Source organism: Myotis yumanensis, unplaced genomic scaffold (assembly GCF_028538775.1).
Source record: "Myotis yumanensis isolate MYYU_CA2020_CCGP unplaced genomic scaffold, mMyoYum1.0.hap1 SCAF_11, whole genome shotgun sequence".
NCBI lineage: Eukaryota > Metazoa > Chordata > Mammalia > Chiroptera > Vespertilionidae > Myotis > Myotis yumanensis.
This window is the reverse complement of record NW_027223762.1, coordinates 7,554,555-7,582,467: the sequence shown is the minus strand read 5'-3', so window position 1 is coordinate 7,582,467 and position 27,913 is coordinate 7,554,555. Positions and strand designations below refer to the sequence as shown.

Here is a 27,913-nt window from a genome sequence, read left to right as displayed (position 1 = left end):
GATAGATGTGTATTTGTTGTTCATAATTTGTATCTTTACCTTTTTCTTCTTCTTCCTCTTCTTAAAGGATACCTTTCAGCATTTCATATAATACTGGTTTGGTGGTGATGAACTCCTTTAGCTTTGCTGGATAAAGTAGTCTTGGTTGTAGGTTCTTGGTATTCGTCACTTTGAATATTTCTTGCCACTCCCTTCTGGCCTGCAAAGTTTCTGTTGAGAAATCAGCTGACATTCGTATGGGTACTCCCTTGTAGGTAACTGATTTTCTTTCTCTTGCTGCTTTTAGGATTCTCTCTTTGTCTTTTGCTCTTGGCATTTTAATTATGATGTGTCTTGGTGTGGTTCTCTTTGGATTCCTTTTGTTTGGGGTTCTCTGTGCTTCCTGAACTTGGAAGTCTATTTCTTTCACCAGGCAGGGGAAGTTTTCTGTCATTATTTCTTCAAATAGGTTTTCAATATCTTGCTCTCTCTCTTCTTCTGGCACCCCTATAATTCGGATGTTGGTACGCTTGAAGCTGTCCCAGAGGCTCCTTACACTATCTTCGTATTTTTGGATTCTTTTTTCATTTTGCTTTTCCGGTTGGGTGTTTTTTGCTTCTTCGTATTTCAAATCTTTGACTTGATTCTTGCGCTCCTCTGGTCTGCTGTTGGGAGTCTGTATAATATTCTTTATTTCAGTCAGTGTATGCTTAATTTCTAGTTCTTTATCACAACATCGAGGGTTTCACTAGATTTCTTGAAGATCTCACTACATTTATCGGCGGTCTCACCAGTCTTTTCGAGGGCCTTATTAAATTTATCGGTGGCTTCTAGACAGTTCTTTAAAGACCTTAAAAGTGTGGTTTTGAACTCTATATCCAGCAGTTTGCTTTCCTCCATTTCTGTCGTTTGTGTCCTGTTTCTTTGTTTCGGCATTTTTTATGCTTCACTGTGTTGATAGAATCCCTTTCTGTGCTAAGTGTCCCAATTACCTGAGGTAGACACTCTTGGTGCACCCCCTTGTGGGCTTTGTGCACAGTCTTGTTGTAATTAAGCCTTGATTGTTGTAGTTATCACTGGGAGGAATTGACTTCCAGGCCAGTTGGCTGTGAGAATCAGCTGTGTCTGCTGTGGGAGAACTTCTGTGCTGGAGACACCCCTCTGGGGCAAGACTTGCTTCAATGGGGCTTTGGTGCTCACTGAGTCTGCCCCCTGAGTGTGTCTTTTATGGTTCCACGGAGCTGCAAACTGGATGGTCCCACTCTGACCTCTGGGCTTCCTGGCTCCTGGATCTCTAGGGAGGTGCTAATCTAGCCTTTGCCTGCGGCTATCCAGCAAAAGCCTCCCTGCAGGGCTTGGGCGGGGCAGGTCCCACGGGATCAACAGGGCGGGGCTAGCAGTTATGGCTGCTCTCAGTCTTGCCCTCAGAGGCTCTGCTTCTCAGTGTCCCAGTAATCGCTGCAAGCCCCTCGGAGAGAAAGCTGCCCTAGGGTTCTGAGCGATGCCAGACAGTCCCGCTTCTCCCGTATGAGTCTGGGTCCCTAGAGACTCGCCCGGAACTGGAGCTCAGAGCCTGAGATTCCCTCCCGATTGAAAACGACAACCGCGCCCTCAGCCACCAGCCCACTCCTCATGCACTCCGCACCTTAGTATTTTACTTCCATACTGCGCCTCCTCTGAGTCTCGGTATGCTTTTCTCTTTCCTTCTAGTTGTAGAATTTCCACTCAGCCAGCCTTCCTGTGGTTCTGGATGATGTCCGTTCCATCTTTTAGTTGTATTTTTGAAGTGGTTGTGCGAGGCAGCAATCTCTGGTGTTTACCTATGCCGCCATCTTGGTTTCTCCCTCCTCCTGCTTTTTAATATTTTTTCCTAGTTGCTGTTCAGATTGGGTGTTTTGCTACTCTGTCTTCTAACTCGCTGATTTGGTCCTCCACTTCTTCTAGTCTACTGATAAAACCTTCCATTGTGTCTTTTATTGCAGCTATGTCATTCTTCATTTCCTCTTGATTCTTACAGATGTTGGTAAATTTCTCATTCAAACGGTTTAGCATCCGTATTACCATTACTCTGAATTCTTTCTCTGACATATTGCTTGCCTCCTTTTCTCTTATTACCCTTTCTGTCAACTCCTCCTTTCCTTTCCTCTAGGGCAGCCGTGGGCAAACTACGGCCTGCGGGCCGGATCCGGCCCGTTTGAAATGAATAAAACTAAAAAAAAAAAAAAAGACCGTACCCTTTTATGTAATGATGTTTACTTTGAATTTATATGAGTTCACACAAACACTCCATCCATGCTTTTGTTCCGGCCCTTCGGTCCAGTTTAAGAACCCATTGTGGCCCTCAAGTCAAAAAGTTTGCCCACCCCTGCCCTAGGGATTGTTTCTTTGTCTCCTCACTTTGGCTGTCCCTTTGTATTTGTTTTATGTAATGTGTGTTGTTGACAATTTCAGTACCTGGACGACCGGCTTGAGGTCCGAGAAGTTGGAGCCCTTAGTCGTCCAATGGTCCAGGACTCCTTAGCCCAGAGGCTGGGACTGCCTTGAGTCTCACGTCTTTAATGTCTCTGCTCTGAGTTGTATTCCCTTCCTCCACGGTTCTGGTCCCTCAGTTGTCTGCTGCAGGTGCTCAGGGTCAGCTGGGGACAGGTGCTCAGATCCTCTGATGTGTGATGCCCTGTGAAGCCGCAGAGCCCTCTGGCATGCAGTTCACTGAAGGGCCCCAGTGTCCAGAACATGGTGTGCCCTAGTTTCTTCCTCTTTGCCCCATAAGCCTGGTCCTGGGGGCTCCACAGAGCGCCAAGTGGGGGTCCCTGGCCAGCACCACTGGTGCTGTCCTTGGGTCTGAGCAGGTGCTGGGCTGAGTGTCCCTGGCCAGTATCATCAGCGCTGTCCTTGGGGCTGGGCGGGCACCGAGCCAGGTGTCCCTGGCCAGCACCAAATGTGCTGTCCTTGGGGCTGGGCTGGCGCCAGGTCAGGCAGTGCTAAGTGGCATAATTTTTTAACAGTAGTCAATAGTTGAAGCATCTCATACTTACTTCATAGGGTATGGAGTTAATTGTTTCTGAAGCTGAATGTTTTGAAACTCTTATAAGTATTGGCCTATCTCTAACAATAATGGTAGTGATTAGCTTAACCCTTGGGAATTATGTCACCAAATGATAATTATTACTCAGAAATTCTTTTGTATGCAAGTATGTAGTGTTTATAATGGTTAATGGCATGGGCTCTAAAATACCTCATCTTAGTTATTTTGCAGCTAAATCTTGGTTTTTTCATCTGTGGAATAAAGACACTTACTTGGTATGGTTGTGTGTGTTGAATGAGATAATATATATAAAATGTATTAGTGTAGAACCTAGAAGAAAGTGAGCTATCACTACTGTTATTCTAAGCACTTCCCTACGGTGGGACATTTTCCTGTCTTGTTGATGGATGAAATTGTTAAGACAGTATAACATCTCAAAAAGCAAGCTCTTGACCATTCAAATAGAACTGTATTTGCAGTTTATAAACTGCATACAGATGATTAAATAAGGTGAGTAGTCTTATCCTAACAAGAGGAAAATGTGGCCTTATGGGGAGAAGAGATCAACTAAACTGAGATTACTTGTAGGTCTATGCTCTGACTACTAGCAACTATATCTTTGAGGGCTCTCTGGTTTATATTGCCAGTTCTCTAATGGGTCTTACCAATGCATAAAAGGAATCATATAAAAGGAAAAACTGTGTGCTTTGTTTTCTTGTTTCCAACTTGTGCAGTGGGGAAGCACCTAGCCATTACTGCAGCAGGTGGACTGAGCTAATCAGCAGATAGGGAAAGTAGCAATAATGCTGTTCTTTTGAAGATATGGAAGTAGTATTTATCATGGCTTCATAACATGGGCATCATTGCTTTACCCCAGGAAGAAAATGGATGCATATGTAATAAATTATCTGAATAGTAAGGTTTATTGATGTTTTTTTAGATTTTATTCTTTTTTTTAAATGCCTCTATTTAATGAAACAGAGTGCACACAAACCGCATGTGAGCATCACACTATTTACCTTTAAGTCGGTTCCTAGCTTCCTTTCTGAGAATTGATTAATAATAATAAATTCAGGAAAAAATTAACATCAAAGTACTATCTCAAGTCCCCAAGAAAGTGCCCTTATGGAAAGTCCCGGTGTGTGTATTCACTTTCCTGTGCTATTCAAGAGAGCATGGCTGTGCTTCATTATCAAAAGTTGACTCTGGTAGATATCAGATGAGAATGTGAAATATAAGAAAATGTTTCCTTAGAGTAGAATGAATTGGCCAGTCTAGTTCTTTCTTTAATGAGACAGTAACATAAGAAAATGTTTTGTCATGTACACAGATTTGGAAACCTTCTCTGCACAGCTGTTTTATAAAATTGGGTATACTTCCTTGACCTCGGTGATTTTTTTGGCCAATAGGTTGCTATATGAATAAAAGAAGTTTTTATTACTATGACTTATCCTATCAAATGTGGACTATAAATTTCACTGAAATTATTATTATGATATCTAGGAAAAGTATAAGTTTCACCCAACAGGTAATAACTGTTTTTCTCCAAAGACAAAAGAGGAAAACCCAGTCTCACCAACTAAATATTAGTTGTGATGAACAGTATTTGGTCTTCTTATGTTTTTGAGAGGCAATGATGCATTCAGAGCACATATTAGAACTTCCTCATTGCTTCGGTGCATTCCCATGATTTCAGAGTACACTTTAATTCTCAATTTGTTATTGATATGGATCAACCAAATGCAACCCTGTAGTTGCTCATGTATTTTTAGAGTTTCCCTTGCATGCAGTTTTGTTTAACATGGGTCACAGTAATGGATCATTTATCTGAAGTAATGGATTGCTTCCTCTTTCTGCCAGCTGATTGGATCAGTCTGAAGTTCCTTATGTACTGTGGGTTACAGAACTAGTATGGAATCCGTATGGTGCATTTATTAGTGTGACAGTAACTGTATTAACCATTTATGTTCTCTAAGTCTTTGTAGATGTTGCAATAAACACAAGGAAGCCTTATTTTGAAGTGAATAAACTGGACACTAAATTGAGCAATGAGTTATCATAAAAGATTAAATTACCAGCTTTTGGGGAAACAGATCTTTTTCCTTAGTTGGTTGTTCAGGGATCGGGGAATACAAAAACATTTATTTCTGACTCTACCATTTAAAATATTTGTACTGTGTTTTAGCATCTTTTTCTGCTTTCATAAACAGAGTACAATAATTTAGTTTATTTTCCCAATGAAGAATTTGTAGCACCTGAGAGTCCTAGTCTGAATAATTTCTCTTATCTGCAGTGCTGTTACAAACGTAGATTATTTAAAGGGATTGGGATTAAATGTACTGACCTCACTTTATTCCTTGAAATTATTTTTAACCAGATCCCTGAGAGTAGTTGGTTGGTTATTTACTAAAAGCGACCTGGAGAAGAAAATGAGATTGAGAGTTGATTAAATTCCAGTTTGGGGAGATTGCATTATTCAGTGACACCTAATTTTCCAGGTATCATTTATAGGATTTAGTTGAGAAACCTGAACATAAGCAAAATTACCTTTGTTCTTTCAAAACTAAAAAGCCCAAAGAATATAAGAGCCCCATGGTTTAGGATGTCTCATTTGAAGCTTGCTAACTCACTTTTATCTGCAATCCCAACCACGTTAGAAAACCAGTTGTCTAGCAGATTAATAAATAAAAGGAGAAAAATCACACAATCACCTCAATGGGTACAGAAAAGATATCTGGTAAATTCAGCAACCATTTATGATTTTCAAACGCAGTTAGTGAACTACAAATGGATGAAATTTTTTCAATCTGACAAAGTGTATCTCTAGAAAAGCTTCAGCAAACGTCATGCTTTATGGTGATTATATTGAAGATATTTTTTAGGTTGGAGCAAGAATTATTTCTAGTGAGTATTATAATAAGATTTTGGCTAACTTAATAAAGTAAGAAAAATAAATAAAAGAGATAGTGATTTGAAATGAAGAAACAGCACTGTTTATTTGTGGATGATATGAGTTTGTACTTAGAAAATCCAAAAGAATCTACTGACAAGTTATTAGAACTAACAAGGGACTTTAATAAGTTGCTGGACACAGAATCAACAAGCAAATATCTTCTATGTTATATAAGCAACAGCCCTCAGAAAATGATATTTTTAAAGTATCTTATTTACAAAAGCATAAAAATAATAAATACCTAATTATGTGACAACAGTTATACATGACAGCTACCTGTAAAATGTATAAAACGTTTTAGAGTCACTAAAGATTTATAATAAAAGGAGAACTACGCATGTTCATGGGTTGGGAAACTCAATATTGTAAAGATATTACTTCTCCTCAAATTAATTTATAAATTTAGTACAGTCCCAATCAGAATCTCAAAAAGATGTTTGTGGAACTTGAATAGCCAATTCCAAAATGTATATGGACATGCAGAGAGCCAAAACTACCCAAGACATTTTTGCAGAGTAAGATGGGGTTTAACCTACTCTACCCAATATCAAAGTGTATTATAAGCTTTAGTAAATAAGGCATCGTGCCCGTGTCACTGAGTTGCACAAGCAGGCTGGTAGAACAGATTGGAGAGCCCTGAAAAGGACCTGCTTGCATATACACGGGATTTACGACAGAAGTGTCACTGCAGAAAAGCAGGGGAGGGCAGCCTTTGCACTTAGTGCTGGGGCAATTGGGTTCCCATATGGAAAAGAATTAAATTAGACCCATATTTCATACCAAACACAAAAACTCGTGTCAGGTCGATTATAAACCTAAATGTGAAAAACTAGACTATAGAGCTTTTAGAGGTATTATTGAAGAATATTGGCTGCCAAGGAGCCTGCAGTGACTGAACTTGACCGGCCTGGCTTCTTTACCATAGCTTATAGATCCAGGTGGGACTGCACTTGACCGAGGCTGAGAAGTCCGTTTCTTCACCATCTCCTTTGCTGCCACTGCAGCTGCTATCAAAAAGCCTGCTCTCATCTTTTGATGGAGAATTCTTCCCAGAATAGGGAAGGTGGCTTCTCTCAACCCCTCAGCTGGGAGGCCTGGCAGGGTAATGGGAAATGCTACCTCTCTTAACACCACAGATTGCTTTTTATGAATCCACCCCTGTTTAAATCTCTCAAGTTTTGTTAAGTCCAATATCACTTGCAGGAATAAAAGGACTCATTTATTAGAACTACCGAAAAGATGGTAGAAGAATTCTGAAGGTGAAGGGGTGGCATCCATGCTTAATTGCAGCAGCACTCCAGATGCTGGCAAACTTGCCATCGTTTCTACCTCTCAGATTTGTAAAGCATGCTGCTTGGTGTCCAAGTGGGATGCCAGCTCCCTGGACTGAACTGCTAACAGACAGTGTGATGAAAAGTCACTTTCTGTGTGAGCTCCAGACACCCACTGGAGTGACTGTCCTTTCAGAAACAGAAGAGCGGCATCTAACGATCCCTGCCATGTGTAAGAGGTCCTTTGGATCCACATCTTTATTACTTGTATTGTTAGATTTCTTAACACTTGCCACTCTGAAGGGCACATTGCACACATCTGAGACGGCAGTCACACTTGACTTTGAGGCATTAGGAGAAGTCCTAAAGAATGTCTTGGGACTAAAATGCAAAGATGAAGCGGTGGCATAGCCACTTTATACAGGAGTGGAGAGAACCAGAGACGTGTGAAAGCTGTTAGGTTCTTTACTTGTGCTCCTGCAGCTGAAGGTAATTGTCATTATAATGCCTGTGCTACATACTCTGCTTACCCGTGATCAAGAACAGTATTTTCAGTCCACAGTTGGGAATCCTTGGATGTCAAGAGCTGAGTGTATGCATGTTCTACATTTTATATGGGGACTTGAACATCTGCAGATTTTGGTATCCACAGGTTTTCTGAAACCAGTCCTCCCTGGATATCAAGAGATGACTGAATTTGGGAGGAGTCAATGGTTGCATGCAGATTTTTTACTGAATGGGGGTGGGCACCCCAGAGCCCCGCATTGTTCAAGGGTCAACTGTATATGACCTTTGTATAAACCCATTGCACTTCCGGCAGCCGGCTCTGATGGGAGGATTCTGGATCATCCCTGACATTCTGGAGTGGACAGTGATATCATTATAATTCCCGTGGATGCCTCAGAAGGCCGTTATTAAGCACAGTCCATCCAGCATCTCTGCTTGGTGCTTGAGAAGATGCCAGGGTGGCAGAAACTCCTGTATTCTGGCTGAAACCCTGAATCCATTCGAAAAGTGTGTTACGAGTATTTTGTAATCTGTTGTTGCCAATCCAGAATTTTAAAAATCACCTGGAAAGGCTGTGATTCCCTGCTCCCAAAGAATGTCTTTTATTCTCCGTCAAGGCCATGTTGGTGTTCAGGGAACAGTACATTCTTACTTACGTAACAGAGGAGGAAATCTAGTAGAGGCCGAGTTGTTGTGACCAAAAATGATCTGTCGTTGTTGAGAGCAAAGGAAAAGTCTACAGGAAATGGCTGAGCCGTTAGCTGACAGATATGACCAAGGGAAAACAAGAGGATATGGCTAGAAAGAAAAGAGTCCTCCACAGTTTTCACCTTCAAATCCCTTTTCTCTATTAGTAAGAGAGACCTGAAGGCAGAATTACAGGTGCTTCCTGATCAACTTTAATGTTTGGGCACTGCCCTCAAACAGGTTACTATGAAAAACGACAAGAGACCAAGTCCACCAAAACCCACCTTCTCTCTAAGATTCTGACGGGAAAAGTGCACTCAGCCCATCCAGAGGGAGGAATGTAATACGTAAGGGAAATGGCAAGTGACTGATACCTGAAATCACAGGAACAGACTCACACTGAAGCTAAACACAACGAAGGCTTAAACCCACACTGTAGAACAGATAAGAGGTAGCATTATCTAATTCCTAAAACATTTTGAATGAAAATATATCTTCATGATTTGAGGTTAGAGAAGAATTTCTTGAACCAGGCACAAAGAACAATAACTATAAAAGAAAAACTGTTAAACTCAACTGCATCAAACTTAAGGACTTACCTCCATTATGAAAAAAAGAAAAAAAGAATAATACGAGTTGAACAGGCAAGCCAAGGACTGACACAAGAAAAAGGACTGGTATGTGGAATAAAAAACAGCTCCTACAAATCAATATGAAAAAAAGACAGGAAGCCTGATAGAAAAATATGGAAGAGACTTGAATAAGTACCTCAGATGATATAGAAAATGTCCAGTAAACATTTAAAAGCTATCCAACCTTATTATTCATCAGAAACACAAATCAAAACCACAATGAGATACCGCTATATCAGGTTAGTCAAAATTACAAAGTTTGCCAGTACCAAATATGGTGAAGATAGGAAACAGTGTGAACTCTCATGTCTGTTGTTAGGGGAGTAAATTGGTACAACTACTTTGGGAATTATCTACTAAATAGAAATTATCTATTTGGAATTATCTACTAAAGCTGAACATATGGGTACCATATGACCCACTCTTTCTACTTCGAGCTGATATAGTCAACAGAAATACATGCACACATGCACCAAGAGACATGTATAAAAATATATAGTTCATGGCAGCATATTTATAGTTCCTCTGGATTGAAATCAACCCAAATATCTATCAGTAAACTAAATAAGTTGAGGTATGTTCATACAACGGAAAACTATATAGCAAAGATAATCTATTGCTACATATATCAACATGGGTGAATCTTATAGGCAATGTTGAGTCAAGGAAGTAAAACATGAAAATGTAGTGTATGATTGCATTTATGTAAAGTTCATTAACAGACAGAAATTAACTATAGTATTAAGGGATATGTATTAATCTGCTGGAACTGCCATAACAAAATACCATAGACTGTGTGGCTTAAACAACTGACATTTATTTTCTCTGGAGGCTGGAAGTCCAAGAGCCACATGCCAGCATGGTTTCTGGTAGGACTTCTTCCTGGGTTGTAGATGGCCACTTTCTCCCTGTGTGTGTTCACCAGGCCACCAGACCTCTTCTTTGTGTGTGGTGAGGAAGAGAGCAGCGGTCTGGGGTCTCTCCTTATAAGGATAAGTAATCCTATCAGCCCCACCCTATGACCTCATTAACCTTAATTACCTATCCTGGATACAGTCACATTGGAAGTTAGGGCTTCAACATATACATTTGGGGCAAAACAGTTCATTCTGTGACAGGATGAAACGTAATAATGAAAAGCAAAACAAGGAAGTGATTATAATATTACGGGATGATGAGTATTCATATAAAGCATAGTCAGGAAGTCAGGATAGAGGTTATCTAAGGTATGAGCAGAAAAAGGAGTTGTGATTAGAAAATGCCATGATAGCCATGTTTTGTTTCTTGACCCACATAACCATGCATCTTATAAATTATTTGTTAAATGTTACATTTAAATTTTGTGTACTTTTCAGTATGTGTTATACTTAACAATATAAGAGGTTGTTTTTTTTAAAAAAAGCAAAACCATTGTGTTCATTCCCATTTCCTGTGGTACAATCTGGTAACATTGATGCTCTATTCCATTTTGTTTATTTTTGATAGGGTATTGTGCTTTACTGTTTTGACTTCTGATTCCTCATAAAAATTATTTTTATATATTAATTTTTAAATATTAATAATGGTAAATTTAAGATGTTCAGTGGTGCTCTTTTTTCTTCTGGAATATTTTTTAAATGTATTTCCTTATATTATAAGGAATTCAGTTGAAATGATATTTTTGTCCTTAAACATTTTCCCATGTAGATAGAGATTTCCAGCTTCACTTGTCCCTGGCCTGCACTTTATTAAGGTTGAATCAGTTGTTAGAAATATATTTGGTCTTATTAAAGATTATCTTTGGCTGGTAAGATTAAGAACTAGAGGAGGTTTTCAAAAGTGGACTATCCCCAAATATAATCAATAAAAGAAATGCTGACTAAATAAAGAGTTTTTATGTGGCTCTACTTTCTTCTGAGTTGTTATAACTACTAAAATAGTATATATCTACTTGCATCAACCCTTCAAAGGGATTCTGAATTGCTGTCACAGTCAAGAAGTTACCTAGGAATCTGATTTCCTCCTCACCCTGAAAATTAACCCCAACAATTCAAGAGACATCCTAATATCCTACCCAGATTGGTTGTGGGCTAAGATGGCAGTGGGTGGTGATTCTTAGTCTGAACAATCTTTAGTCATATTCCAAAACCCAGACATTTGTCGATGCTACATAGAAGAAACAATAAATCATTAGGTTATTTATCCCTTAAGAAACTTTTCATCAACATATGCTTTCTCTTGTAGATAATTCGCTCCTTTCTGCTCTTTCCAACAATTGAGCGAATGTCCGAGTCACCCAACGGCAGGATTGCCACTCCATTTCTGTGCTGGCTTCGATATGCTCTCTATGTTTCTAGCTACTTATTACTTAAACCATGTCCGGAGACAATCAAGTCCTGGCTGATCAGAATGGCTCTTCAAAGGATGAACGTGCAGAGTGAATTTTCGGTCCTTAGTGTGTTGGAGCCATTCTGCCTTGGTAAGTACATTTAAAATGTATGGGTTTATTCTTGTATCAGAAAGCATTAAGAGAATAATCTCAGACAATGGATGAATATCAACCAAGGAATTCTATGTTGGATTTTTTTCTTCCAAAAGTTTAAAACTAGAAATAAAATGAGAATAGAGTGAGGGGAGTTCTGTTTGATAAATAGAAAAGACTCTTCAAACTTTAAGTTTAAACCTTATCCTGCTATTTCTCCACTCTAGCTGCAGAAAGGTGAGAAAGAATTTTTCTGTACAAAGTATACGTGAGGATCAAACCGGCAACCTAGGTATATGCCCTGACCAAGAATCAAACCCAGAAAATTTCAACTTGAATCAAAAAAGACAATAGATGCCAACACCAAAATGACAGAGAATTATTTGGCAAAGATTTTAATGCAGCCATTATAAAATGCTTCAATGAGCAATTAGTGAACATGTTTGAAACAAATGAAAAAAATAGAAAGCGTCAGGAAAGAGATTTAAAGAAAAACTGAATGGAAATTTTAGAACTGAAAAATACAGTCAGATTAAAAAATAACATTTTAAAAATTGAAAATTGAAAAGCTCACCAGGAAAGTGGAAGGGACAGAAGAAAAAATTGGTAGACACGAGGATAGATCAGTATAAATAGAAATTTCCCAAATTTGGCAAAAGACATAAACCTACAGATTCAAGAAGCTAGATGAATTCTAAACGGAATAACCCTAAGAAAACCACACACAGTACATCATAACCAAACTTTTAAAAGCTGAAACAAAGAAAATGTCTTGAAAGCACCAAGAGAGAAATGATACATTAATTATAGAGGAAAATCTATTTGAATGACAGCTGGTTTCTCATCACATATGACACATATTTCAAGTGCAAAAAGAAAAGAACCATCAATACAGAATTATATATTCAGTGAAAATATCCTTCAGGGGGAAAAAGAGGAAATTAAGATATTTTCCAATGAAGGAAAACCAAAGGAATCTGTAACTATAAGATGTAGCATACAAGAATCTCTGTTAGAAGTTCTCTAAATATGAAGTGATAAGAGAAGGAATCTTGAAACATTAAGAAAGGAAAAAACAGAAGAAAAAGTGAGGAATTATATTTTTCTTCTCTTGAGATCTCTAAATTATTTTTTACAGTTGAAGCAAAAATTGTAACACTGATATGGTTCTAAATGTATACAGAAGAAGTATTTAAGACAATTATATTATAAGTAGGGGAGAGTAAAGGAACAAAAAAGGAAGTAAGGTTTCTCCATTTCACTTGAACTGGTAAGACATCAATACCAATAGACAATATATATATTAGAGGCCCGATGCACGAAGATTTGTGCAAGAATGGGCCTTCCTTCCCCTGGCTGCCAGCACCGCCTTGGCTCTGGCCAGAGCCGCCTTTCCGCCTTCCCACTCTGCCCAGAGGCCCGGAGTGGCTGGGGCGGTACGGAACGCCTGTGTCGTCGCCATGGCGACGATGCAAGCATCCCGTCCCTGGCCGCTTGGCACATGCGTATGCAAATTAAGCCACCATCTTTGTTGGTTTAATTTGCATACTCCTGATTGGCTGGTGGGGATTGCAAAGGTATGGTCAATTTGCATCTTTCTCTTTTATTAGTGTGTGTGTGTGTGTGTGTGTGTGTATTATATACACTCTACAATACCTAGAGTAACCACTTTAAAGTCTATACAAAGAGATACTGTAAAACAGCACAAGTAAATAGAAATGGAATTCTAAAACATATTCAGTAGCCCTAGCTGGTTTTGCTCAGTGTTAGAGCATCAGTCCATGGACTGAAGAGTCTCGCGTTTGATTCCAGTCGAGGGCACATACCTCAGTTGCAGTCTCGATCCCTGGCCCAGTCAGGGCGCATGCACGAGGCACCCAATCGATGTTTCTCTCTCACATGGATGTTTCTCTCTCGCTGTCTCTCCCTTCCCTTCCACTCTCTCTAAAAATCAATGGGAAAAAAATATATTTGAGTGAGGATTAACAAAACAAAATAGAAAGAAATTCAGTAATACATAGAAAGACAAAATAAAGAACATAGAGAAACAAAAAAAATAGAAAACAAATAATAAAGTGACACAACATCTAACATATCAATAATTACATTAAATGTATATGGCCTAAATACATCAATTAAAAGACAAAGATGGGCAGAGTGAAATAAAAAAAAATAACTATATACTGTCTTCAGAAAACTTAGTTCAAATAAAATTATTTATGTAGATTGAAAGTAAAAGAATGGGAAGATACACATCATGCAAATGTTGGTCAAAAGGAACCAGGAATGACTGACTGTGTTAATACAGGTATCCCCCACTTCCAAATTTCAAATTACACCACTTTCACAAAATACTTACATTGTTAACCTGTTTTCACTAACAAGAAGAAATTCAGAAGATTTTCACTTAAAAACAAAACAAAAAATTGCCATACTAATGTTGGACTTTTGTAAAAGTGAAGTGGCACAACAGAAACTTTAGAAAACAGGAGATACTCTTCACTTTTTGCCATTTGGCTTAGGAAAGGTTTCATAGGAATGCTCTGCTTTTGGAAAGTAAGGGAGACCTGTATCAGACTTCAGAGCAAAGAAAATTATCAGAGACAAAGAGGGACATTACATATAGTAACAAAGGGGCCAATCTATCTAGAAGATATCGCAGTCCTAAATGTGTATGCACCAAATAAAATTACTACAAAATATAAGAAGCAAAAGCTGACATAACCGAAAGGAGTAATAGACAAATCTATAAACATAGATGGATACTGAAGCACCCTTCTCTCAACAATTAATAGAACAAGGCAGAAAATTAACAAGGATATAGGATAATTCAATAATAGTATCCACCGCCCTAACCAGTTTGGCTCAGCGGATAGAGCATCGGCCTGCGGACTCAAGGGTCCCAGGTTCGATTCCGGTCAAGGGCATGTACCTTGGTTGCGGGCACATCCCCAGTGGGGAGGTGTGCAGGAGGCAGCTGATCGATGTTTCCTCTCATCGATGTTTCTAACTCTCTATCCCTCTCCCTTCCTCTCTGTAAAAAATCAATAAAATATATTTAAAAAAATAATAATAGTATCCACCAACAGGATTTAATAGACATTTATAGAACACTCCACCCAAAACATCAGGATTTTTTATAGACATTAGATTGGCAACAACCTGTACTTTCCTTATGTCTCCTTAAAAACATTTTCTAAACCAAAATCAGAACAAAGGATACAAGAAAGTTTTACTTGTTTCTCTATGTGTATTTAATGACCTATATACAGTTGTCCTGAAGTATCCATAGGGGATTGGTTCCAGGACCCACCGTACATACCAAAATTCAAGATGCTCAACTCCCTTGTATAAAGTGATGTAATATTTGCATGTAACCTGTATCTGCATGTAGGTTACTGCAGGGTATGCCTACACCTCAGTTCATTTGCGTGGACTTAGCATACTGTTCAGCACATAGCAAATCCAAGTTTTGCTTTTTGGAACTTTCTGTGCTTTTAAAAAATATATTTTCTACCTGAGACTGATTGAATTCGCAGAGGTGTGGCCCATGGATACAGAGGGCTGATTGTAGTATGTTACCTATAACAAATAATCAAGTGTTTCATGTTTTTAATTAAAACAGGTAATTATTAAAGGTGTTTTCCAGTTTGTATTGAAGTTTCTATAGCAGAACTATAAACACCCTCGTAAAGAAGTAGTCTGCATAAGCTGCCCTTGAGAGAAAGGAATGCTATACTTCCAGAGAGCAGGGGAGACCTGTATCAGACAGTGACTTCAGACTTTCCAAAAGTGGGTGTTATGCTACCTCACTTTTACGAAAGACCAACATTAGTGTGTAATGTTTTTTTGTTTTGTTTTTATGTGAAAATCCTCTGAATTTCTTCTGGTTAGTAAAAACAGGTTAGCAATGTATTGTGAAAGTGCAGCTTGAGAGAAGTAGTCTTCATAAGCTGCAGTGACTGGCCTGCTGCATCTTCCAGCAGCCTCACGTGCAGGCATCAAGGAGCGAGACAGTTTGGAGACTAGGACACATTCCTCTCCATGACTCGGCAGCTAGAGCCTTCCAAGCTATATGCATTGTTGCTTGGAGAAGCCTGGGATTCCTTTCCCACACGTCCATAGTAGATATACTATATGCAAAGCAGACCCTGTAAGTGTAAATCAAACTGAACGTTCAGCCACATTGCTTCATCTCTGATCCAAACAACCAACCTGCAAACAAATATGTGGAGCACAGCCCTCCTATTTTTGACAACCCTTCCTTCTCTGATTTTTTCCCCCTCTTCATTCTAGACCTGGCCTTCTGATATTCAGGTAACCAGTACTTCAGTGATCTCTGGGTATTTTTTCCCCATTGGCCACTCAGTCTGTGTAACCTTGGGTAAAAATAAAGGGGCAAGAATACCTGTCTTCTTTCTTCTTAGGGTGCTTGGTTCAGTCTCCTAGTAGTGACTCTCAGATGCTCCTTAACCAAGCATCTCAATCCTCCTAGCCAGCTGTTCCCAGCATCCCCTTTGAGTCCCATGTCACCCTCGCCTCCTCTTGCAACAACTACAATGGAAGCCACCTTTGCCCAGGCTTGCCCTGGCCATCCCTTAAGTGATTCCTGTTACCTTGCTTATTACAAATAGAAGAAGGTCCCAGCTGAGAGGAAACGATACTTATACGACACTGGCCCTTGCAGGTGATTGGTGGACTCTTCCCAAGCTTATACCCCATGAATGGTGAAGGTGATCTGCCACTTGAATTGGCAGCCTGGTTTTCAGGTTAAACAAAGAGAGGGGTTATCAAGAGAAAGGAAGACCAGGCCCAAGATCCTTCTCAGGGGCCATTCTCACTGTGCCCTCTGGACAGCCCCCCTGCAGACCTGCTTCTCTGTGGCCTGCATCCAGGCAATGACCTTCAACATGCCAGCTTGACTCTTAGGCCTTGCGGTGTTTGTACATTATGTAATGTCTGAGCTTCGGGAGAAATCTTACGGAAACAAACGGAGGAAGTTTGCCCGTCCAAGTAGTGGATAATAAATCCTGCCTGTCGGGATGGAAACTGATTTTCTGTAGCCTTCAGTTTATGCACACATTTTGTTGTTTTGTTGTTGTTGTTGTTGTTGTTGTTATAAGGTCTGAAAATTTCAAGGAACCAACATTTCAAATACTGTTGCCTTTTGGCAAAGATGGCATGTCCCTTTCTCCAAACTGAGATTATGGGCCTTGACCTTCTTCACCAGCTGAGTCCTGAAGCCTCATTTCCCACCCAGCCTTCAGAGCAGAGCAGCCGCATTCGGTTAGCATATGTTGGAAACTTTACCAGTGTCCAGTCCGTTCACTTGTGTCACTAGATTGTTTCCAGTGTTCTTTTTAAAGAAAATATGTGGGGGTTTTCTTTAATTTTCATGCTGGAATGTTTGCTACTACATATTTTCCTTAGAATGGATGTTCTGTTTCATGAGAAATAGACTTTTCACTGAGACAGCTAAATTGGATTTTCTGATCAAAGCTAAAAGCAAATACATTTTAGCTTAGCAGTATCACAGGTCAAGATAATTAACTTTAAAAAATATTCTAGGGTCTTTCCCTTAGTTAGGCCAAATTGGTGTTTTAATTCCTTTCAGTTACCTAACTAGAAAAACAGTGCAGAGACAGAGGTATTCCTGGCAGGTTACATTACTCTCCTGTAGACATTTTTTTAAAAGAAACTTTCCTTTCCTTAGTCAATATGGAAATAACTTCTGAAAACACGTACAGTGATATGGAAGGAACTGAACCATTCAGTGAGCTGACACATAAGCTGCACTGAAGAATCACAAAGTCCTCAGAATACATCTAACTCAATCCCAGAATAATGTGGGTTTTTTATAATATATTTTTATTGATTTCAGAGAGAGGAAGGGAGAGGGAGGGAGAGAGAAACACCAATGGTGAGAGAGAATCATTGATTGGCTGTCTCCTGCACACCCCCTGCTGGGGATTGAGCCCGCAACCCAGGCATGTGCCCTTGACCAGAATTGAACCCAGGACCTTTCAGTCCCCAGGCCGACGCTATATCCACTGAGCAAAACAGGCTAGGGCCAGAATAATGTTTTTAATAAAACAAAACTAGACTCCCATGTTTCCTCTTCTCTCATGATGTGTGTAGGTTAGGAGAATCCATTTATGAAAGCCAACTGCAACTTTAATGCTTCATGGAAGTTTGGCCTACAATTCAGCAATGAAGGAAAGATTTGTGTGTGTGTATGTGGTCTGTACTAGGATTAAGAGCAAAAGGTGATTAGTTATGGTACTAGAATATCACCTGTTTTAGAATTAAATGACCTGAGGTTTTCTAATTTTTTTCTAAAGAAAATTTTATATATTTAAATTATCTGCCACTCTAAAAAAATTATATTATTTTTTAAAAAATCATACACTGTCACATAGATAAGATTATCTATTTACAGACTAGATGGATGGTTATAATAGCCAAACTCTTGGATTATGGAGAAACATATAATACACTGTGTGGATGACAAACATTCCTCTAAGTTCTGCAAAAATTTGGAATGGGAGAATTACATTTTTAAGTCTGGTTCTCACATTGCTAAAAGCCACATTTGGAAAACAATCTGGAAAAAAAATAAAGAACACCAAAGAGCTCCCCTTGGAAGAAGACTTGCCCTGGGTTTCTGGGCATCTCGGGTCCTGCTTAACCTTCGGCCCAGCTCTCCGGTGTGTGCCCTCGGAGGGCCAGCCACTCCGCCTGAGCACCTGTCTGGGTGCAGCTCTGCTGGAGTGAGGGACACTCGTGTCTCAGGGCTGTCCCGTTCCACAGTCTGTCCTCAATCCCTCTGCTACCATGCGGTCCTGCTTGGCTTGCAGCTCCCTCACTCCCCTGCACTCAGCAACATCTGCCAGCCTCGTGACCAGTCAGATGTGCTGGGAGGGGCCGCCCCTGGAAAGGCTCATTTCCAGTCAGATCCTCCCTCTGCCTCCTCACAGGGAAGTCCGAGTGTAGACAAAGCATGATGCCACCCTTCTCCCCCAGTCAAGTACCAGGATCTCACAGGAGGTTAAGAACAGCAGCAACCCCTGTGCTATGACCAGAACGATCCAGGAAATTCAAAGGCCCCCTCTTTTCTTGCTATAATCGGCTAGGATTGATTTTAGCTATGGATAACAAAGCTGTATTACAGTGGCCTAAACAGGAACCTATCTTTCTCAGGCACCAGGAAATCTAGAGGTAGATGGTCTAGAGGTAACTAACATCTGAATGGGCCATCGGGGATGTGGGTTCTTTCTAGATTTTCACTCTTTTGTCTTTTGCACATAGACCTTTATTTCCATGTTGTCATCTCAGGTTCACACGATGACTTCTGACCCTCTAGACTTCATGTGTGGCCACCTGTGGCCGATTTCCTGCCTTCAGACTTCACCCGTGAAACTGCCATCTTCAGTAATTCCCTTGGCAGCACCAATAGCCCTGTCTCTGCGATTTAATGGCAAAACCAAACAAATTGGGGCATTCTACTAGGGAATCTACATACCACCAAACTGCAGGAAACCTGGTTTCCTGCCCAAAATTCCATTCAGAAAGTATTCATACTCTCCCAAACCCCTTATTTTATCATTCATGTGGCTTTGCTTCCCTCTGCATTTCCTCTGCTGCACTGACCAGTGGGCTATGTGCCTCATGTTTGGTTAGTCTTACCAGCAGCTCCTAGGCCAGCCGTGGGCAAACTACGGCCCGTTTGAAATGAATAAAACTAAAAAAAAAAAAAGACCGTACCCTTTTATGTAATGATGTTTACTTTGAATTTATATTAGTTCACACAAACACTCCATCCATGCTTTTGTTCCGGCCCTCCGGTCCAGTTTAAGAACCCATTGTGGCCCTCGAGTCAAAAAGTTTGCCCACCCCTGTCCTAGGCCCTCCCTCTTGCCTGCGATGATTTGTCCCTGTTTTACACCCGTCCCTGCCAGCTTGGTTACCAAAGTCAGGTGCTTCGGCCTCCAGTTCTGGCCTCCATTGTGATCCGTTCAAAGAAGGCAGCAGGCTTTTTCTCCAGACCCCTCTGCCCTCCCCTCACCCCCCCCCCCCCAAAAAAAAACAGCAACCAGCCCAGCTACCTCCTCCTCAGTCCCTTCCTATTTCACAACCTTTACTAATACCTGCCATGGACCCAGCACCTAGAGGAGCACTGGAGGGAAGACTACATGAAAGATAGCCCTGCCCTTAAGTTACTTCCCACAGAGTAGGGCGAGAAGGGTGGAGAATTTTACTATGTGACAGTAAGGGCTGTCATGAACACAGATACAGGGCGTGAGTGGTACCAAGAAAGCAGAGATTAGTTCTACTGAGATAAGTAAGGGAGGAGAAGATAAACGAAATTGGACTGAAAGATGAGTGGGCATTTTTTCAGACAGAATGGCATACGATGGGCAATTGGGCTAAGCAGAAGGCAGCCGTCTTTTGTGGATTATGTGTAATTGGAGAACTCAGTGATGGCATTTGACCTGTGAGAAGAGAGTCCTGTTGATCTCCAACTTCAGCCCTCACTCAGCTATTTTAAACTGTGAGCCACTCTACCATGAGTTGAAGTCCTACAGTAATATTCGACCATTACACATATTACAGATGATAGTAGAGAATACAAAAGAATATTAGACTCTTCGGTGAGTTTTTTTAGCACCTGTAGTTAGATTTGTAATGAAACAAAAGTAAACAATTAAGATTCTCCTAAATCATTCTCTGTCTCTCGTGTTTTTGTTTCCATTACTCTTGCTTCTAGATATTTCCTTCACTGTGGTGCTTGAGACTGTGAATTCTGCTGGTTTCCAGGAATGCTGTTGAGAGTCTTTGCCAAGAGAAATGTGTTTTCCCCTTAGGAAATTACACTTCTATTTGGTATTGTTTCTGATCACTGTGTTGTGTTGTGAGCATTTCTGAGGAATGAAAAAGATGACTTATTTGAGGCAATCACTGGAAAGGCCAACTGGTATTCTACTGTCTTTTTAAAAAAGTATGCTTAGGTGAGAAATTATCAGGGGGAAAAAAGAGAGTAGGAATAAAGGTGGGGTGAGATACATTCCTTGGTGAAAATTTTACTCTTAAAAATGTGATTTCTGCCCTGGCTGGTTTGGCTCAGTGGATAGAGTGTCAGCCTGTGGACTCAAGGGTCCCAGGTTCAATTCCAGTCAAGGGCATGTACCTTGGTTGCGGGCACATCCCCAGTGGGGAGTGTGCAGGAGGCAGCTGATCGATGTTTCTTTCGCATCGATGTTTCTAACTCTCTATCCCTCTCCCTTCCTCTCTGTAAAAAAAAAAAAAAAAATCAATAAAATATATTTTTTTTAAAAAAGTGATTTCTTACAAGTTATTTGAATTTTTAAACTTTTTCTGATTCAACAGTGATACTATAGAAAAGTGCTTAAAACGTAAATGTTTGCCGAACCGGTTTGGCTCAGTGGATAGAGCATCGGCCTGCGGACTGAAGGGTCCTGGGTTCGATTCCGGTCAAGGGCATGTACCTTGGGTGCAGGCACATCCCTACTGGGGGGCATGCAGGAGGCAGCTGATCGATGTTTCCTCTCATCGATGTTTCTAACTCTCTATCCCTCTCCCTTCTTCTCTGTAAAAAATCAATAAAATATATTTAAAAAAAAAAAAACGTAAATGTTTACCTCCATGAATGAGCATAAAGCAAGCCTCCCATGTAACTCTCACCCAGCTCAGGAATCACCATTGCCTGGCTCTCAGAAGCCTCCCTTAAGCCCCTGCATGTCCAAAAATCCACTTCTGAGCTCATTCAGGTTGTGGGCAAAATCCAGGTCATGGCTTTATGACTGAGGTCCCCTTTTCTTGCTGGCTGTCGGTCAGTGGTCCCTCTCAGCTCCCAGAGGTCACTGTCAGGCCCTTCCTACACGAGCTTCATCTTCAAACCAGCAGTGGTGCACTTACCCGTTTGGTGCCGTGAATCTCTGGCTTCCCTCCTGCACCAGCCAGAGGAAACTCGGATGTTGGAGGCCTCGTGTGATTAGGTTAGGCCACCCAGGATAACATGTTCATTAAAGTCATCTCCACTATAAAACGTAATTTGGTCTGGGAGTAATCTACACCAATAAAAGAGAAAGATGCAAATTAACCATCACTCTGCCACTTGCTATACCCACAAGCCACACCCACCAGCCAATCAGGAGCGAGTATGCAAACTAAGCCAACTAAGATGGCGGTAGCCACGGAGCTGGAGTGAGCAGGAGGCTTGGGTTGCCTCCAGCGATGGAGTAAGCCAAGCTTCCCGCCTGCCCTGGCCGGCCCTTGGCTCCGCTCAAGGCTACAAAGTTTCAATTATAGAAGATAAATAAATCCCAGATACCTGCTTCCAGCCTGCCCTGGCCTCTGCTCAAGGAGGTGCTGAAAAAAAAGAAAAAGAAAAAAAGGAGAGGCTGGGAGCTTGGGTCGCCAGGGGGCATGGCCAGCCTGAAAACGGCCCTCAGCCCCTCACCCAGGCTGGCCAGGCACTCCAGCGGGACCCCCCCATCCTGAATGGGCTGTGGCCAGCCTGCAAACAGCCATCAAACCCTCACCCAGGCTGGCCAGGCACCCCAGCGGGAACCCCACACTGATCCAGGACACCCTTCAGGGCAAACCAGCTGGCCCCCACCCGTGCACCAGGCCTCTATTCTATATAATAAAAGGGTAATATGCAAATTCACCCTCCTAACAGCAGAACTACTGGGAATAACTGGTCACAATGACACACACCACCAGGGGGCAGACACTCAATACGGGAGCTGCCCCATGGTGGTCAGTGTGCTCCAACAGGGGGAGCTCTGCTCAGCTACAAGCCAGGCTGACAGCTGCCAGCACAGCGGTGGTGGCGGAAGCCTCTCCCGCCTCCTCAGCAGCGCTAAGGATGTCCGACTGCAGCTTAGGCCTGCTCCCCGCTGGCAAGTGGACATCTCCCGAGGGGTCCCAGACTGTGAGAGGGCATAGGCCGAGCTGAGGGACCCCCCCGAGTGCACAAATTTTTGTGCACCGGGCCTCTAGTGTCATCATATTCACAGGTTCTACCCACACTCAAAAGGGAGGGGATTACAGAAGGGCAAGGAATATTTGTGTGATACAGTTCTGCCTACCACAGACCACCCATCTTTTGCTCTTTTGAAATGCTACTTTTGTCAAAGATCTGTAAAGATGTGTGCTTCCAATGATTTATCTGTAAAAAATTGTGCTTGTAATCCTTACATCATAAAAACATCCATCGGGTACAGTTGCACACATTACCTGCTGTGGTGCCTGACATTGGGCCATCATCCTGCTAACACTGGCTAATGAGAGAGCCAGGTGAGGTGAGCACAGGTGCTTTTGTAAGACGTGCTCTTATTTCCAGAGACATGCACCTTGCCTGCCTCACACGCCTGTCTGAGCCTGCCTTGTCCCATCAGGGAGCACTTGCCAAAAGAAGAGGGGGGATGGGAATTTACTGAAATTAATTTGACAGTTGTTTTGTCCAGTCTGTTCTAAGTGCTTGGCTTTTTTTTTTTTTAATGTAGCTAATGTTGCCTACCTTGGGGGCCAGGAAATGATGCAGGTGGTGAAGAGAGACAACGAAACCATAAAGGAGCACTTACCTAAGGTAATCACTTTAGTACTACAAGGATGTAAGTCAATGGGCAGAAATACTTACTGAAGATGAGAGACTGAAATTGGTTCAGATCTCTGTAAGGCCGCAAGGGTTAGATCCAGATAGAGTTCTATGTCTAGTTAAAATTAATGCTCTCCTTGAATGTTGCATAGAAAGTAAGTGAAGCTGATTGCACAGTTAAATATATTTTGACACTATTTTTGTTGGGTTTATTTTTAGAATCCATACTCCTCCCTAGGGCCTTGTCCTGAGAAGATTCTCAGTAATACTTATAGAGTAAATGAGTTATGTTAAAATGTCAGTAAAACATTGGAAGACAAGTAACATTACTACAACCCAATGACTCAGTGAGCCTGTCTTTCTTACTCTCCTATGCATTAGAGTAGGAGTGTCCTGCTGACACCAAGACCAGTTTCCTATACAAGCAGGTGCAGAAAGGCAAAGATGGAAACATTGAGCCTTTGTGAGTTTCCGCAGCAAATACTAGAAGCTCACACAGACATTTGGAAGCACCAACCTCTGAATCTGTGAGGTCTAAGCACCCTAGCCTGTAGGTAGCTCTGGTACTCCCATGGCATCATTTGTCTGTCTCTCCATCCTGAGTAGGGTAGAGCTGCACTGTCCATCCATGCGTGGTTATTGTGGCTAGTCTGAATTGAGATGCACCGAGCCTGTGAAATTCACCTTGGATTTCAGAAATTTAGTACCAAAAAAAGTAAAATATTTCATCAATATTTTTATATTGATTACATGTTGCAATGATATTTTATGATCTGTTGGGTTAAGTAAAACATATTACTGAAAATAATTTTACCCATTCCTTTATACTTTTTTTTTTAATGAAGCTACTATAAATGTTTAAGTTCTACGTATGCCTTTATCTTTGTGTTGGACTCTCTAACTTGGAGGTTGGGGGTTAGTGCTGAGCTGGTACAGAGCCATCTTACAGGCCCAGGAGCCTACAGTCTGCAAGGGAAACCTACTGGGTTTACAGTCCCTTCATAAACTTTGAGACATTTGACCTAAACTGGCCTACAGTGTTAATTCACATTTCTATTACTTCCCAATACAGTTACCTTAAAGCAAGAAGTGTATATGTTCTTTAAAAAACAGTTTCACTCCCAGCCAGTGTGGCTCAGTGGTTGAGCGTCGACCTATGAACCGGGAGGCCACGGTTCAATACCTGGTCAGGGCACATGCCCACATTGCAAGCTTGATCCCCAGTAGGGGGTGTGCAAGAGGCAGCCAATCAATGATTCTCTCTCATCATTGATGTTTCTATCTCTCTCTCCCTCTGCCTTCCTCTCTCTGAAATCAATAAAAAACATTTTTAAAAATTATTTTTCACATTATTGATCTGTAATAGCATCACCCAGAGAGGACTTTTGAAATGTCAGTTTGTGTTTGTCTTTGGCTATGGTGGTCATCATATTTCTCGAATAGCAGTTGCGTAGAGATTGAAATTTTGGATTCAGAAGGAAACCCCCACAAGCTGAACAGGGAGGTTGGAGCCTCAGAAGAACCTGTCTCCAGGGCTTTCAACTTGTTTTCAGCCGTTGAAGGATGTGAAACTACAAGAAAAACAGGATTTTGTTTTGCCATTAAATTATAAATGAATTTGTTTCAGAAATGCATTTAAGTTCTCAAGGCTGGAAGTTCATAAAAACAACTCAACTCCCAGTTAATAATAAGACTGGCAGATGCTCGCTTCCAAATCTCACACTTGCTGACTGACTCGACCCTCGTGAGTCCAAGCCCATCCTGCCACCTGTGGGAGCCAGCTGCTGTAAAATACTCATCGTTCCTGGATTCCCTTTGTATGCTGTGCTCAGAAAGAGGTCAAAGGCAGGTGCTAACTTATTCCTGCCCTAAGTTAAATCCATATGCAGGCGTAATCATTCCCAGATAGAGGCCTGCTCGTGGTAACTGCGTGTCAGGACTGTAAGTTTACTGAAACTTTTCATGGGAGAAACATGGGGATAGAATGCTAGATGGCAGGCGTTTCAAGGTCAACATTAGCAGTCAGTCACGAAATAAACTTTCCCAGCTACGGGACTGGCTTTGTTTTGGTTTTAAGATAGCGTTAAATGTACTGGTGGAATTTGGGGAAGCAGGGCATTGGTTTGTTTAATGGGGCAAAACTACCTCGCAATTCATTGATTAGCCTTCGTAACAGCGAAGTTCCAATTCCTAAGTGAAACAAGGTACAGAAACAGGAACTTTTTGTTTCTGTAACGAAAACGAGAGGAAGCATGTTGTAACTGAATACTGGGCAAAACGGAGTCGGCTCACGTCCCCATCTGCTTGAGAAAACAAGGAAACGCAAAAGGGCGTATAGTTCTAGGAAGATAGTGGGCATTGACTCCGCCTTCCCAACCACCTTGACAGTGAGTCACACTGAGAACCACTTCCCAGGACTAGACAGGTCCCTAGTCTAGGTGTTCCAGTCAGGATGCTCTGTCCCACCGCAGCCCAAACGTGACCATTCGGAAACCTCATACCTGCCTAGGACTGCCCAGTGGGAAGGCTTGGAGCCACACATTTTGTTGCAAAAATCATTCACTATATCTCAGTTATTCTGTGTTCAATCATCCTGAAAAATACATCCTTGTGCCATTCCATCAGGAAGTCCCAGGAAAGTTCGCCTAAAAATAGTCTCTACTGCATCGTGTGGATGGCTTTTGAGTCCCTGCAGCCCCACCACAAAACTATCAGACCATCAGTAGGCTTTGGTTCCAAGTTCAGATTTCTGCCTCTGGGCTTTCATTGTCCACATGAAGAGAACTTTTTGTCGTCTTGAGAAAAATTGGCCTTTTAACTCTACTGGGCTGGTTGTCTTCCTTTCTCCCTCCCTCTCTCCCTTCCTATCTTCCTTCATTCCTTCCTTCCTTCCTTCCTGTCTGGGTCTTGAGACTTGATATACAGTATCAAACCTCCTACTTGCAGTGCTTCAACATTGCATGAAGTTACTTCCCTTTCCTGGAGCAAGTATTTCAGACCCACAGTTGTTTCCAGAAGAGTTTACTTGTGGCCTGTGACATGGTGGTTGTGTTCTTTCTTCACCTGACTAAGCCCGACCTGTCCTTTAAGACTTGGCTCCATTGTCATCTCCAAGAGGCCTTCCCCGGGCTCTGGTTTTGGTTAGATGTCCCTCCCTTGGTCCCCATGGCTCCCTCTGTCAAGTTCTGGTGTTGCATTCATCACACAGTATTTAAGTGGTCTGCCTTCCCCTCTCTCCCACCTTGAGGGAAGGAGCTGTGTTTACTCATCTCAGTATCCCTAGGGCCTGGCACAGTGGGTGATACCTGGTGAGCAGTCAATACATGTACCCTAGTGGGTGGACGGGGAAGCACGAGAGCTTAGCTTCCAAGCCTTTACTGTGCCGTGGGTCTCTTTGGCTCTCGTGTATGGTCCCCTTCTCTGAATAATATTATTGCGTGCATAAAATAAATGTATGAGATTACAAAGAAATTATATTGTAGTTATCAAAATAGCTTAAAACGAATATGTGATATATATATCATATGTACATCTTTATTAACACATTACATAATGAGACACAATAGCAGTCAAAATTACTATGGTAAATTTGTACTGATGAGTATAAGTTACTTTCTGTTATTTACAATGAGTTTATTGTCATTTGAAAATTTTATAGGTGACAAAAGATAGGTATTACTAATACTACTGTGGTTTGTTGCCTATATTCATAATTGAAGGAAATACTAAATTATAGTTAGAGGTTAGCAAAAATAAAGATGTAATCTTTTTTCCATCCAAGTTTACATTGCATGTGCCCGCACACACACACACCTCGCCACCACTTCTAGCCATTGACCGGCATGGACCTAAAGACCTGTAGAATCAAAGGCACTTAGTATTAATGGGATATGAGAATGGCGACAGAGGAGTCGATGGTTATTTCTCTGTATTAGATCTGGTGACAAGATAGGGAATATGGGGAGAGAAGTAAGTTGTGGGAGATGGTTGATAAAGTGGTCATTTGGGCACTTCTGTTGTCACGTGGACATTCTGTCAGGTGCTGGACATGTGGGTAGCTTGGAAGAGTGGCCTGGGCTGGGTTTGACTTGGGGGTGATGAGGCTATATCGGAAGCCTGAGCATGGGCCATGGTGACCTAAGGAAGTCGGTAGTACAGGAAGAGGATAGTCTAAATCCTGCTCTGGGGGAACAGAGCTTGAAGGTTGGGAGGAGGGAGAAGAGCTCTTGAATAAGACGGAAGTGGTGGGGGAGGGACAGGAATGAGAACCAGGATGGAATAAACCAGAGTAAGAGAGTCACCTGTACATTTTCGCCACCCGGCCCCGATTCTTCTGGGAGCCTCTGGGGTATGCTCCGCTTTATGAGGCACCTGGCGTGTCTGAGGCAAGTGGGAGGTCAGCGTTCCCGGGCTCTGTCATTGTTCTGAGCTGTAAGGGATGTGTGTCTCATTCCTAGGGAAGTGAATTTGTGTTTGATTTAGAAACTTGAAGTTTTCATTTAAAACTCACTTAGGAGGGAAATTCTACACTGCGTGACCACATTTGGCCTAGGCCTATGGAAACAGCTGTGTGCGCTACCGCCAGACTGAACCTGAGCGTCGCTGTCGGTCCACAGGGCCCTGGAGCTGCTCCCAGCCAAGACACGGGACACAGCTTTCTGCTGAAGGTGGGCAGTGCTGGCAGGGTTGCCTGCAGAGTGGTGCTGCCCCGGCCCCGAGAGGGCCAGGCCAGGGTGACAGCATGGTGTGGGGAAGGGGAAGGGTATCCCCAGGAA

The 27,913-nt window shown here is 41.7% G+C and overlaps 1 protein-coding gene and 1 pseudogene across 3 annotated transcripts in view; both read left to right on the top strand.

Moving 5' to 3' along the window:
- Positions 1 to 27,913, top strand: part of LDAH (lipid droplet associated hydrolase) — an 87,940-nt gene that overhangs the window by 52,333 nt on the left and 7,694 nt on the right. For 2 of the 3 annotated variants that reach the window (XM_070428751.1, XM_070428752.1), the window contains exons 5-6: positions 11,278 to 11,512; positions 23,047 to 23,129. In XM_070428751.1, coding sequence (XP_070284852.1) covers positions 11,278 to 11,512; positions 23,047 to 23,129 — 318 coding nt within the window. Of the gene's footprint in view, positions 1 to 11,277; positions 11,513 to 20,282; positions 22,163 to 23,046; positions 23,130 to 27,913 lie in introns of those variants that run through there. The other variant, XM_070428753.1, reaches the window with a different exon arrangement.
- On the top strand, positions 7,965 to 9,453 carry LOC139019559 (nuclear pore complex protein Nup88 pseudogene; annotated as a pseudogene).